The sequence below is a fragment of the Copidosoma floridanum genome, unplaced genomic scaffold (assembly GCF_036245765.1).
Source record: "Copidosoma floridanum isolate Cflo_tuat_1 unplaced genomic scaffold, Cflo_Japanese_pri ptg000013l, whole genome shotgun sequence".
NCBI classification, from domain to species: Eukaryota; Metazoa; Arthropoda; class Insecta; order Hymenoptera; family Encyrtidae; genus Copidosoma; species Copidosoma floridanum.
Genome location: NW_028321890.1, coordinates 25,272,723 through 25,287,115, shown reverse-complemented (window position 1 = coordinate 25,287,115; position 14,393 = coordinate 25,272,723). Strand labels below are relative to the sequence as shown.

Here is a 14,393-nt window from a genome sequence, read left to right as displayed (position 1 = left end):
AATTAAATGGCTCTACTATAAGTAGTTATAATCATTAGGATCAGCGCCATCTAGCGGTCGTGATTTTTTTGGCCAAAAATTGCTTCTGAAATTCTGAAGGAGAGCTTTAGGCAGCTTAGCCCTAGAGCCATTTAGTCACTTATAAACCAGCCGCAACTCTTGAAATAGATACAAAATAAATAATTAACGATGTTTGTGCTACTTGCGGCAAGTTTGCAGTGTATGTTTTATACGAATATTAACCTCCTATATATGTATACTTTCGAGTAATAGATAAATTGTAAACTTGCCGCAAACAGCATAGAAAATGTTGAATTTTCATTTTGTATCTGTCAAATAAGTTGCGGCTGGTTTATAATTGACAACATGGCTCTAGGGCCTAAAATATCTAAAGCTTTCCTTCAGAATTTTAGGGCCACTTTTTAGTTTAGAAATCTGAAACGCTAAAACCAGCCGCAACTAGTTGTGTAGATAGAAAATAAAAAGTTGACATTGGCTGTGCTGTTTACGGCAAGTTTACAAATAATCTTTTGCCTGAAAATCGACCTCCTATAAGAATATTAATACTTTTGTATGAATAATAATTTATCAATTGCATTGTAAAATTACGTGTGAAATGAAGAGTTAAAAGTAAAGTTTGAAATTATGTCATTGTTTACTGTCATTGAACATTTCGCATGTGTGCAATAAATTGATACAGGATTATACAGATACCTATTATTTTGCTGGGTGAGAAAGACGGATATTTGGTTTTGTTAGCATATTCCAGCGGTAATAATGCATATTTGGAATCTATGTTATATATTTATACAGCTTAAAATGTTTAAATATTAATCATGTGTGCCTATATTTACCAACTTATTTGTATAAATTGAACTTTATACAAAAACTCATGATACAATCATTGATTGTCTCAATCATTATTCTAAACGTTAGTGAAAAAGGCGGTTAAGGACGTATACTTAGCCTGCGGACTATGGTTGTATTCCGCAAATGCTGCCAGCAGTTAAGTTACGTAGGTCGTGGTAACGCCGCATGGTCGGGTAGCGCTAGCGTCAACCTGTACTAACTGTCGGTGGGTTCCGCATGTCAACAAACTCCGAAATATCAGATGGCATGGGAGCGAAAACAGTAAAAAATATCAAAGTTTGTTGACATGCGGAACCCACCGACAGTTAGTACAGGTTGACGCTAGCGCTGCCCCACCATGCGGCGTTACCACGACCTACGTAACTTAACTGCTGGCAGCATTTGCGGAATACACCCACACCCACACACACAGAGCTGCTGCAGAAGTGCCAAGGAGAGGGTACTAATATTCTCCGTTGGTTGTTCAGCGAGTCAAGTCGAGAGTTGCTTTCCTGCGCTTAATTTATAACGAATTTCCAGTTTGTTCATTATTACATTTATATAGTCAAAAAAATAGTTTCAAGGAGCATCACATTTCTGGTGAGTACTTATATGTGCTTTTTTCTATTACCAAATGTTTAAATGCTGTGTAACAACTGGCGATGAGTAATGCTACGACGAGTCCATTCTCGTCCAGAACATTCCATTGCAACGCGAAACGCAACAATAATATCCGAGAAAGTTGCAGCACTGACACACGATTGTTCGTCCATCCTTAATTTACAGCTTTTACATAATTCGGAACGCAAAATGTTAAAACTCGAGGTTTTACTGGTTTTAATGCGTACAGTGTCGTAAACTGGAGACAAAGGAGCGTCCATCTTGAAACTCGGGCTACACGAACTTGTACGACGGAGTACGGAATTAACAAATTTATTTACGAAGCCAAATCGTTGGTACTTAAAAATAGCCCTGTCGACTTTAAAAGGTCAAAGTTTCACATGTTTTCTTACTCCTTCGTCCATCGTCTGGTGTTCTCGTGGGATACAATTAGCTGTATATTATCGATCAGGGACGCCAGGGTAACCATCTTGAAATCATCTGTTAGTGACTAAGAAAAAAAAAAAAAAAAAGACGAGCTTATTAACATTTCGGCAACATCTTCAAAATTTTTGTTTCCCTTTACAATTTAACAAAGCTAAATCAAACCAAATTAAAATATTCACCATCTTTGAATGTAACCGAATCGTCGGAGAAACATTTCGTGGCGATAACGTATTGGATTCGCCCTTGGCAACAACTTGGATCGGTCGAAAATATTAACGTTGTGAGTGTTGTGTACGTGTAAATGTTAAACGGTAGCTTTACGTTTTGTGTCATTTTAATCAGTTTCATATCTTTATGTCGTTAAATTTAAACGTCGAAAGATCATTATCATCAACTACGACGACGACAAAGAAAAGGCTTTGACCAATTAATAGCAATATCGATATTAGTTTTACAAATTGATATCTGTCAAAAACTGCGTTACTTATAAAGCTTAAATTTTGTTGTAGCTTCATCATGCAGATCTTCGTTAAAACTTTAACTGGCAAGACCATTACTTTAGAGGTCGAGGCATCTGATACCATTGAGAATGTCAAGGCCAAGATTCAAGACAAAGAAGGCATCCCCCCAGACCAGCAGCGTCTCATCTTTGCTGGCAAGCAGTTAGAAGACGGAAGGACGCTTTCTGACTACAACATTCAGAAGGAATCCACCCTTCACTTGGTTCTTCGTCTTCGTGGAGGAATGCAAATTTTCGTCAAGACCTTGACTGGCAAGACCATCACATTGGAAGTCGAAGCTTCCGATACCATCGAAAATGTCAAGGCCAAGATTCAAGACAAAGAAGGCATCCCCCCAGACCAGCAGCGTCTCATCTTTGCTGGTAAACAGCTCGAAGATGGGAGAACTTTGTCAGATTACAACATCCAGAAGGAGTCCACCCTTCATCTGGTTCTCCGTCTGCGTGGTGGTATGCAGATTTTTGTCAAGACCTTGACTGGAAAGACAATTACCTTAGAGGTTGAAGCATCAGATACAATTGAAAACGTAAAAGCAAAAATTCAAGACAAAGAGGGCATTCCTCCAGACCAGCAACGTCTCATTTTCGCAGGAAAGCAACTGGAAGACGGAAGGACGCTTTCTGATTACAATATTCAGAAAGAATCAACACTCCACCTGGTTCTCCGTCTTCGTGGAGGAATGCAAATTTTCGTCAAGACTTTGACTGGCAAGACCATAACATTAGAAGTCGAAGCTTCCGATACCATCGAAAATGTCAAGGCCAAGATTCAAGACAAAGAAGGCATCCCCCCAGACCAGCAGCGTTTGATTTTCGCTGGTAAACAGCTCGAGGACGGCAGAACTCTTTCTGACTACAACATTCAGAAGGAATCAACACTCCACCTGGTTCTCCGTCTGCGTGGTGGCATGCAGATTTTTGTCAAGACCTTGACTGGTAAGACTATTACTTTGGAAGTCGAAGCTTCCGATACCATCGAAAATGTCAAGGCCAAGATTCAAGACAAAGAAGGCATCCCCCCAGACCAGCAGCGTCTCATCTTTGCTGGCAAGCAGTTAGAAGACGGAAGGACGCTTTCTGACTACAACATTCAGAAGGAATCAACACTCCACCTGGTTCTCCGTCTGCGTGGTGGCATGCAGATTTTTGTCAAGACTTTGACTGGAAAGACTATCACCCTAGAGGTCGAGGCATCCGACACTATTGAGAACGTCAAAGCTAAAATCCAGGATAAAGAGGGTATCCCTCCGGACCAGCAGCGTTTGATTTTCGCTGGTAAACAGCTCGAGGACGGCAGAACTCTTTCTGACTACAACATTCAGAAGGAATCTACTCTTCATCTGGTTCTGCGTCTGCGTGGTGGAATGCAGATTTTCGTCAAGACCTTGACTGGTAAGACTATCACTTTGGAAGTCGAAGCTTCCGATACCATCGAAAATGTCAAGGCCAAGATTCAAGACAAAGAAGGCATCCCCCCAGACCAGCAGCGTCTCATCTTTGCTGGCAAGCAGTTAGAAGACGGAAGGACACTTTCTGACTACAACATTCAGAAGGAATCAACACTCCACCTGGTTCTCCGTCTGCGTGGTGGCATGCAGATTTTTGTCAAGACCTTGACTGGAAAGACTATCACCCTAGAGGTCGAGGCATCCGACACTATTGAGAACGTCAAAGCTAAAATTCAGGATAAAGAGGGTATCCCTCCGGACCAGCAGCGTTTGATTTTCGCTGGTAAACAGCTCGAGGACGGCAGAACTCTTTCTGACTACAACATTCAGAAGGAATCTACTCTTCATCTGGTTCTGCGTCTGCGTGGTGGAATGCAAATTTTTGTTAAAACTTTGACTGGTAAAACCATTACCTTGGAGGTCGAAGCTTCAGATACCATCGAGAATGTCAAGGCTAAAATCCAAGATAAGGAAGGTATTCCCCCTGACCAGCAGCGTCTCATCTTTGCTGGAAAACAACTCGAAGATGGTAGAACCTTGTCAGACTACAATATCCAGAAAGAATCCACACTACATCTTGTTCTTCGTCTTCGTGGAGGCAACTTATAAGTTAACTTATTTCATATCACCAGTAGCAAGTCGATAGTACTGATAGCTTTAAGATTATTTGTTTTATTTTGATTAATACTGGTGTTTCATTAGACTGATTTGCAATTAAAGCATTGAATATTTTATTAAAGTTTGATATCAATTTTTTCAGTTTTTATTAATCTTGGCATAACAAAATTAATTTTAATAACACACTATAGCCTTTGTTCATTGGTAAATTAATTGATTAAATAAAATTATTATAATAATTTATTTACATCGTTTTTATTAATAAATTTCCATGTTTAGTTTTATTCAATACAATAAATAAATATTGCTCTACAAAATCTTATTTTATCACATTTACAGGATTTCTGACCATGCTAGGACCTAAAAAATTTTATTTCTGAAACTTGTCATTATTCATCCAATAACAATTTTTAGTATTCATTTTCATATTACGTACCTGTAAAACTCAATAAAACCGGCAAAAAAATCAGACCATGTATCGCGCCAATTAAAACAATTCCTAAATACATTCTAAAGTAAAAAACGGTAAATATTTGAGTCTTTGCAAAACCAAGAACTGCAATACCAACGAACTTTGTCAACGTTATGCCAGAGAATACCTAAAAATGAACGACGTGCTTTAACGTTTATTCAAAAATAACAATTAAAGTGACAAAATATTTTGGTGCTTACTGAACCCCCTATCCTAGCCAGAGAGTCCATAGCCTTTTCTTTTCTGTCACTCTGTTCGGATGTTATGTAAGCGTGAACAATGTGACTACAAAACTCAACTGAAATTCCAGCAGCCTTTAACAAAAATTGATCATTTTAAAGGGTTTATCATTTTCAAGTGTACGTGAATGTCGTAAAACTCTCTTACCATGACCAAATTTATGAGGGACACCCCATTAAGTGATATGTTCCACAAAACCATCAAGCCCACGAGGTCTACGACTATCATAGTGACTGTCACTGCGACCACTACAGCCGAATAAAAAGAGAAGCCGGTCAGGAACAGGGTGACAACGAATATGGTGAGTAAGGAGAGAGACATCGACTTCAGGGCCATCATCCCGATCGTCAAGTATTGCTCGTAAAAAACATAGAATACGCTGCAAATGAGACTTTGGATTAGTGCCATTCTTTTATTTTTTTATTATTATTAATAGTTCGATGGTTTACCTGTAAGGAAACACAGTTATTTTTTTATTTGTTGAATTTGCTGTTGAAACAGCTTTGTTTATCGAGTCACCGATTGCATCGGCTATAAGCCTTGCACTTTCCAATGCTCTGTACCAATCTGATGATTTTTTCAGAGGCGTATGGTACGTCATGAAATGTGAGGCTCCGACATCTGTCATATTGTACTCGTCTAAACGATATTTAACAGCCTGAAAGAATTTACATTCAGTTTTTTTGTCTTGATTCACGTAATTTTTTCCGTTCACTTATACTTACGCTTCCATACGCAGCCTTTCCTCCCTTACCACACCCTGCGTCTGGTAAATCTGCCAAAAAATAGGAAAGATACTTTCTGAAGTTTGTCTGAGTCGGTCGTACCGTGTAAATTTCGTCCTTCGAAATATCACACGATTTACAGTCAGATATTACTGCAAGGTATAGAAAAATTAATCGTCAACTCATCAACTGAACATAAAATTTAATGTATGATTTATTGAATTACCATCGTGTGGGCAAAATGATGAGTTTCCGGGAAAATATTGACAACATCCTGGACTTATTGACCAGTCGTAGTAATCGTCGAGCCATGAGTTTGAAGATTTTGCTATGTATGTTCTGAAATAAATTTTTAGTCAAGAATAAAAGTTGGGAATCATGAATTTACGAAATCAAAAAATCACTGCAGAGATATTTACTCTCTGGATTTATTGGCAGCAGAATAAAGCTGCAGGTACAGGGAATCGTTGTTGTTGCCCGAGACTCCGGTGATTGCGTTTTGCACTTCAAAGTCACTGTAGTTCAAGCCTTCAGTCACGACAAAATAAACGGGGGGTCCCATCGACAGGAGCTCCTTCATGTACTGCAATTGTCGTCATTTCGATTAACGTAAAGTTGCCTCCAAATGGTTATAATAAGCAGTAACAATCGCATGTAAGCATTACCTTGAAGTACTTGTGAACGTACGAGTCGTCGGGGACGGATAGTTCCTGGTCAAGTCCGATGTCAACTGTTGGGGCGAAAAATACGCTGACAATCGTGGCCGCAGTGAAGACGAAAAGTACCACGAAACGCACGGGATTTTTCATGAGGTTGGGGGCAAATACTTTTTCGAAGAAGGAGTTGATCAAGTTTTTGTTGATTCCTCTTTGGTCCTCTTGTTTCTTTTTTGCGGCCAAACAGCAAAAAACATCCACGCGATTGCTCTGACAAAAATTAAATATTTTTTATGAATGAAATTACTGTGTATCGTTAATAAATTTACTAGACTGAATTTTTATTTTTATTAGTTGCACTATAGTAAGCATGTGTTTATTACCTCCTGACGTTGGATGTCCAACGTTAGTAAACTGACAAAGGCTGATATTTGAAGAAGAAAATTGATAGCAATTGCAACCGCAGCAAATTTCGCAAATGAATTTACAGCCGGCATTTCAGACATTGTACCTGTCATTAAAAAAAAAAAAAAAAAATTATTATTTTAGTGAACAACCGAATACTATAAATGTATACATATATTGTTATAATTGTTTTTAATCTACTTTTATGTTGATCGTTGATCAACTCAAGAGCTCTAATTTGTAAGAGTAAATTACCAATTTTTTTTTTTTTTTTTTTTTGGAAAATAATATCATGGAATGTTACGTGAACTGAAATTGTAAGTTTTTCTTCACCACATTAGAGATCTGTTTTTAAATTTGATCTGGTAATGCTGATTAACACTATTTCCCTTATCAAGGTAATCGAGGGCCCTTATTAACGTTCAAAAGTTGAAAAAAACGTCGAAAAAAAAAATTGAATGTAGCTGTCCTACGATCTACATATTCAAAACACTGCCTTTGATCCTTGGCACAAACATGAGAGGCACGAAGTCTTTAAAATACACCCTTTTTTAATCATTTAAGTTAACAAATTACTCGCTCTACATGATAATCTGATTATTTGTACTGCATCTAGTTAGCTTAAAATTTGGATAACTTTATTCTGCACAAAGCCCTTCTTCGTTAAGCCAACATTATTTAATTCACAATTTTATTTACTTAACTTTCAATTATTTTTTACCTATGGTTTTAAAATTCAACACCTTATATATCGACAAAATAAAATATAGTTCACTGGTATCTCACTACGAAAGTTATGAATATTAATATTAATTGATTTCATGTTTTACGAGTATTTCTGTTTCAGTACAAATAAAAATAAAAACCAAAATAATACTCATTTTTTTCTCAATACACTTGTAATAGAGGTTACTCGTGGTCCAGTAATTTTTTTTCCCTCGTAGCATAAGCAAGATGCATGGCATTTTAAATTGAGTTTCATCTATGTAAGATAGTGGGCTTAAATAATATCGACCCAAGGGATTGTATTTACGAAATATATATACCTACATCCGTAATTGTTATTGGTTTGTAGTTAATAATTACCTATGGCAAAACAAAAGCATTCCGAAGCGCTTGTTAACAATATGGAAGGGCCAATCGAGCCAATCACTCGAGCTACGTGGTCCGGCACGGATTCAGCAACGTCTCGAGGGTATTTCTGGCATGTTCTGACTAATATAAACATATTATCAACTCCCACGGCAAGTACTAAAAATGGAATGACCTGGTTGGAAAAATCATGTTAGTTTTTCGGGTAGATTTCGAGTGTAATAAAATACACAATATCTGATCAATATAGAGTACAATTATATAATTAACGTTTAATTCATAGGCACCTCGAGCGTTAACAGAGAAGTTGATGTACCAACGTATCCAAATATTCCAACGGCACAAGAGACCGACGAAAGAACCACGACGATTCCACCGATGCTCAACACGATTCTACTGGATACCTGATAATTGTGTGGAAATAATATTATTGTCACTGTACTGTACTTGTTACAGCCTAGAAAAAATATCGGACCTGCGGTACTTACGAAACCTTGACGAGAAAAGTCAAAATCCCCCAAAGCAATGGCTATGTAGACAAACATCAAAGCGTAGCTTATAACAATGGTAATGATTTCTGCCTCCGATGTTCTCTCGAGCTCGTCTTCGATGGACCTTTCGGCGGAATAGGCCACATCCATGAACTGCGGGCGACCGTTTGCCGACCAATTTTTCATGAAATCGAGAAACCTGAAAGCAATTGCCAAAGTCCATTTAAATAAGTGTGTGTATGATCAACATTTTGGTAGATGTGAATAACTGAAACAACGCAGTACCTTTTTTCCCACTTCAAAACGGCACTTTTCGCATCTTGATCATGTGGAGCTTTGACTATGAAAGTTAAAACTAGGGCAGTTGATTTGATGTAATCCCTTCCAGAGTAGCTGTTCGCGTTTCTTCCTTCCTCTAAAAATCCACCCAACACCAGTGCTGGGATGATGGGACCCTTGTATGGAGCTAAGCAGTCTATACCGTAAGGTTCACTAAAATGGTCAGATTTTTCATGAATCTTTCTGTATTTTCTTTATTCATGAGATTTTTTGTAAGTACTAGAAAACCTACGTTAGACAAATGTAAAAGTCTTTTAAATACTCTTTAGGGTCGTAGGATTCAGTGGATTCGTTAGGATCTTCTAAAATACTATCATCATTATTTTTAAAGCCCCATATACTTTGAATTACGCAGTCATCGATAGTCGTTGGATCAGAGAAATCATTTTTTACTGGAGCATAACATATTTTCTCCAACCCCTGGTCATCTTCTTGGCCAAGCTTCAATGGTAAGTCATTTTTTTAAACATTTTTTTTTTTACTTATTAAATTATTCATTTTCTTATTTACCTGTGTTATGTTGTTCTGCAAATTTAAAACTTCAAGCAAGAAGTCCTTGTGAAAAACTGGCCCAAATTCCAGTTCTTCATCCGATGTGTTGTAATAAATCTATAGAGTAAAAATGTGTGTATTTTCAAATTCTAATGTGATTATCACTGTATAGAGAAGTAAAAAAAAAAAAATAATAATAAACACATTTCAAGAGGCAAATATATTGAATACATACCTTGTCAAGACCGACAGTTTTGATGTAAATTTGCTCGGTGCGATAAAAAGGCCCAAATTTTTCGTCAAAATAGGCTTTTTCGACTCTTGCTCTACTATTTTTGGCAGACCAAATTTCAATCGGGTTCGTTGTTATCTGTAACATCGTCATCCCGCAACTAAAGATTATCACAGTAATGGTAGTGACGGACAAAGTTACGATTGGATGCAGAGCGAAAAATTTTCCAAGTGCACAGAATATATAGTTCGATAACTCTCGCAATACATGTTTCTCTGGCTCAGTGGTTGTGACATGGTAATTTGATACATCTAAATTGGAATTTAAAGTAAATTGTTAATCATTATTGTTTTGTCACAGATTTTTTTTAAATCCCTGCATGTAAATTGTAATGATTTATAAATAAAATTCACCGTCAATTGTTGACTTGCGATTTCTCCAGGTATAGAAAATTGTAAAAAAGGCACTCAGAATCAAAATACTGAGTGCCAGTATGATTCCATAGGCATTCCAGCCGAAAATCTCTAGTGGATCTTGGAGGGTAGGCACATCATTGGCAGCGTTACACGCTGCAGAGCAATCCACACAACTGCATTTCGACGATGTCGACTTGAAATGTAAACGTTATAATATTAGTTGTAATTATTATTACCACTAGTAATAAACTATTAAACATGTTAATTAGTAATAAAAGAATTCATAAACATTTATTTTGATAGAAAAAGAATGGTCTTCACTCACATCATAAGGTATTTCACATGGAATGACGGGTGGATTTAACGGGCTTTCGATAAATTTTGATTTTAATTTGTTTTTTTGGAATACGTAATCAATTAAAAATGGCACATAAGGAGTCTTTGGATCTCCCATTGTCGTAAACCATCTAAAGCGTATTAACAGTAATATAAATAAGGAGAAAAATATCCCACGTATAATAAATGAATAAATATTATATTCTTTACTTTTTAGGGGTACAAGGTTTCTCTTGACCAAAACATAATAACAAGTCCATGACCTTAGAATTACTAGCCGGATAGGCGACATCTTTACACGAATCAAATGTTGCATCTGCATATTCTTTTGACAAGTATACCTGTGCAAAAACCAATGCCCAATCAGTGTTTATAAAATTATGTTCTTCCAAAATTTTTTGATCTCTATTTTCAACAACCTCAATGGATTCAATGTACTTTTTGCCAGTTTTATTGCTCGTCCTAATTTCAGTTTGATCCATAAATCTACTTTGATCCCAGCCACAAGTAACAGAGCATATCGAACGAAGGAGATTTTTCAAACATCCAGGACACCTGCCCAAAAAGGCGTCTAATGGGGCCAGCGACTTTTCCATTCTTTCTATTTGAGTGACGTCACAACACGTTCTTGGAATATCTGTTTATATTTCATATTGATGTTTGTATTTTTTATATGGTTGAGTTGAATTTAAGCAAAGATAAAATAATCATCATTCAATGATGTGTTGGTTTTACTGCACCTGTTTCATTACGGAACATATGTGGACACCTTTTCCGAAGAATGGCAACGGATTTTTGATCGACAACCGGCTTGGCAGTGTCGTTCGATAAACAACTTCTAACTTTTTGGCCTTCGTCGTGACATTCTCCGTACCAGATGCAATGGTAATCGTGGCTTGAAACCTCGTGAAACCACACGAGAAGTAAACTTATTAGGATATAAGTTTTTATTCTTGAAACTTGGGAGCCACTGTATTTCATTTTATTCATCGTGGAAAAGCTGCTCGAAGTTGATCTACAAATATTTTATAGCAACGACCTAGTAAAAATATTGTTTAAATACTATGATAATATTGGCTTAACAGCTGATAACTAGTTATGTACTTTTTGGGACCTATGAAATGTGATTTGGGACATTGAGATTCGGGCAATGTATTTGCCGTGATGCACTTGGAAAGAAAGCTACCGAACAGCAGATTGGTAGAGTTACAAGACCGGCCGAAATGCATAACAACTTACGGGATAGTTGAATAAATGATTAAATAGCAAATTTTAGGGATTATGCAAGCGAGTACAATTCATTAACGAGTGATGGTTTAATAAATATGGTTTCCATCGTGTCATATGAATAACTAATATTAAAATTTTTTTTTTGAAGAAACAATTTTATAATTTGCATTCCTTTCGAGATGAAGGTCAATTTAACACAGGACTTACGAATGGCAAATAATTTTTTTTAAAAGTTGAAAAATAATTTCACTATGTATGTTTCTGTACATTTCGTCCTGTCTAGTAACTCGCATATAAGCTGGCGCTGTTACAATTACGTTACAGTATGAATACCGGGCTGTTTCAGACTGATTTGGTTTTTCGGTTTATCCTCGACTCGTAGGTATAAATAACCGTAAATGAATGGGAAATTATAGTAAGTTTTAGGAGAAAAAAAAATTGGAAATGGATATTATTTATTATCAAACTTTTCAAAGTAGTAAGGTAAATCAGATTATCCGTAAGTGCTAGGCTACGTATCAATTATTTGATTGACGTGATTTTTTTTTCTGATGTTGTAGAAATCTTGTCATTATCGGTAAAAGACAATAGTTATTCTTTGATAATGTGGTTTTTTATTATATTTTACTTTGAATACGAAAAACCTGAAATTGAGTGTTTTGTCAAAAGTGTACTTACATCGTCAAAGTTTCAAATTGTTTTTCGAAATGCCTTATTACCCAAAGATAATGTTTTAAGAAATGGCGGATCGATAAAACAAATTAACTATTTTTCGAGCAAACATATCACTTATTAGTACAATCGGCTATTTTACTGTAATTAAAGTAACTTGCTCATATTAAAAAGTTAGCTTATTGAATGTAATTTTTTCTGTAAATCTAGATCCAGTAAAACGACGAATGTTTATATTTTGAAAAAGGTAAAAAAAAACAAACAACTATTATTTGTATAAGTGGATGTTAGAGTCATTGATAAAACTGAAGGTTTGGAGATAAAATTCCTTACGGCTAAAGCGTTTTGAGAGAACGAAAATAAAAGCTGTCGTGTACACAAATACTATAAAAAAAAATTATGGTAACTTCTGAAAATGTACTCTAATAAGAAAATCAGAAGGTGAGCATTTTATTGGCCTATCGGAAGAAAGCTACTTTTCAAAGCATGAGGCAAGAAAGTTACTTTTCAGACATTACGCCGATCATAATAAATTATATTGCAATAATTCCCAAGTACCAGTCGTATAACACGACATGATAATTTTGTAAGGTACGTTGATTTTATTTAGTAACTATGCAGATTGTATTCAACAACTTCGTCATATATACTTCACAAGAATGTGATTAATTTATGATATTAATTTTACTTCGTAATTTTAATGTAAAAATTAGTTTAGTTAGTATATTATTAATTAGTAGAATATTTAAATAAAATTAGTCCGTTACTTACAATGCCGTAAAAATCTGTTTTTTTCTCCTACATTCAGTGATAATTTAAGATTATAGAACTTTTTCAATTCTTTTGCTTATTCATTTTTCATTAATTATTTTTATCAATTACTTATTATTACTATGTTGTTAATAAAATAATATTAAAAATAATAGTAATACTCAAAACAATTTTATAAATAATAATAATAATAATAATAAAAATAAAGTAATTAATTAAACAAATTTATAATAACTGTCATTGATATTGTAATAATTAATTAATAATATACTACAGACATAGCATATAAATGACAATTATATACTTAAATACAATCTACATAGTTACAAAAATAAAATGGACGTGTTTATTGAAGTTGACATGATGTATAACGAATGGTATTTATAATAAAATGTATTGTGGTCGGTGTAGCCAACTTATAATAAGAAGCAATAAAAATTGGACCGTAACTTTTTCGCCTTAAAGTCTGAAACGTGAACTTCTTGTCTCATACTTTGACAAGTAGCCTTTTTTGTTTATATGATTCGAAAAATAGCTTCCTGCCGTTAAGCCGATGGTATGTGCATATGCATACTATGACATAGGAGTTAAAATTAGACGGAAGAAGGGTAGAATTGTATTAGGGCGATGCATCTTAAATAACTGTCAAAAAGGTGGTTTTTAAAATATTTTACATAAATTTCTTATACTTACAAGTGGTGTTACAACAGTTCCAAAATGCACTTTGTGAATTTCAGCAATTCTAGCAAAATTTAACACATTGTCGTGGTTGGGCACAGGTGAAGCCCGAAAGAAGTTAAGTTTCTAAAATGGCACATTGACATGCAAAAGCTTAATACACTTAGAACTTGGTATAACGGTTAATATATAAGAAAGTACGAAATTACCGTTATATCCTGGGAAGTGTGTAGCAAGAGACGTATTGCCACTTGAGTGTCCACTGCCTATACTGGATTGCAAAGTTAGAAAGAAATGTTCAAGCCAACGGCTCAAAAGGAGGTGCAGTCATTTCTACTGATTGTGGCAGCATCGTTAAGAAGTCATTAACGAAACGATAAGTAATACATCTTACGTATGTGTATTTCGTTTTCAAATGTGTCATGCATGTTAACTTAGAAATTTGTGTCAATCCAAGTATAAAAATTTATAAACGATACAACAGTGCATTATGACATTCAAAGCTGATTAATTAAAAGTATAGTTTTCAGTTTTTAGCGAAATCACATATTCATTGTAATTTAATTATGTTTAAAGATTTACTTAAAATTCAAAACTTAAATTCCGTCATTAACATATAGTACGTGAACAAAGTCCACTTCTCTCAGCTGTAAAAAAAACTGTT

General features: G+C 35.4%; 2 protein-coding genes across 2 annotated transcripts; one reads left to right on the top strand and one right to left on the bottom strand.

The window, feature by feature from the left end:
• The first annotated feature begins 1,273 nt into the window (after positions 1–1,273).
• Positions 1,274–4,725, top strand: LOC106647313 (polyubiquitin-A). The gene is made up of 2 exons (XM_089591343.1): positions 1,274–1,449; positions 2,406–4,725. Exon 2 carries the CDS (start codon positions 2,413–2,415, stop codon positions 4,471–4,473), a length of 2,061 nt encoding a protein of 686 aa, XP_089447469.1. The 5' UTR covers positions 1,274–1,449; positions 2,406–2,412; the 3' UTR covers positions 4,474–4,725.
• A 13-nt stretch (positions 4,726–4,738) lies between these two features.
• LOC149374971 (NPC intracellular cholesterol transporter 1 homolog 1b-like) lies at positions 4,739–14,001 on the bottom strand. The gene is made up of 24 exons (XM_089591342.1): positions 13,939–14,001; positions 13,745–13,855; positions 11,119–11,393; positions 10,798–11,015; positions 10,589–10,719; positions 10,368–10,509; positions 10,040–10,235; positions 9,630–9,937; positions 9,413–9,511; positions 9,135–9,343; positions 8,849–9,055; positions 8,561–8,762; positions 8,360–8,476; positions 8,067–8,247; positions 6,959–7,086; positions 6,585–6,845; positions 6,339–6,502; positions 6,146–6,258; positions 5,920–6,071; positions 5,644–5,852; positions 5,342–5,573; positions 5,155–5,268; positions 4,919–5,081; positions 4,739–4,842 (listed from the first exon to the last, which is right to left on the bottom strand). The coding sequence occupies exons 3-24, from the start codon at positions 11,366–11,368 to the stop codon at positions 4,802–4,804; spliced, it is 3,837 nt and encodes a 1,278-aa protein (XP_089447468.1). The 5' UTR covers positions 11,369–11,393; positions 13,745–13,855; positions 13,939–14,001; the 3' UTR covers positions 4,739–4,801.
• Between the last annotated feature and the right edge of the window lie 392 nt (positions 14,002–14,393).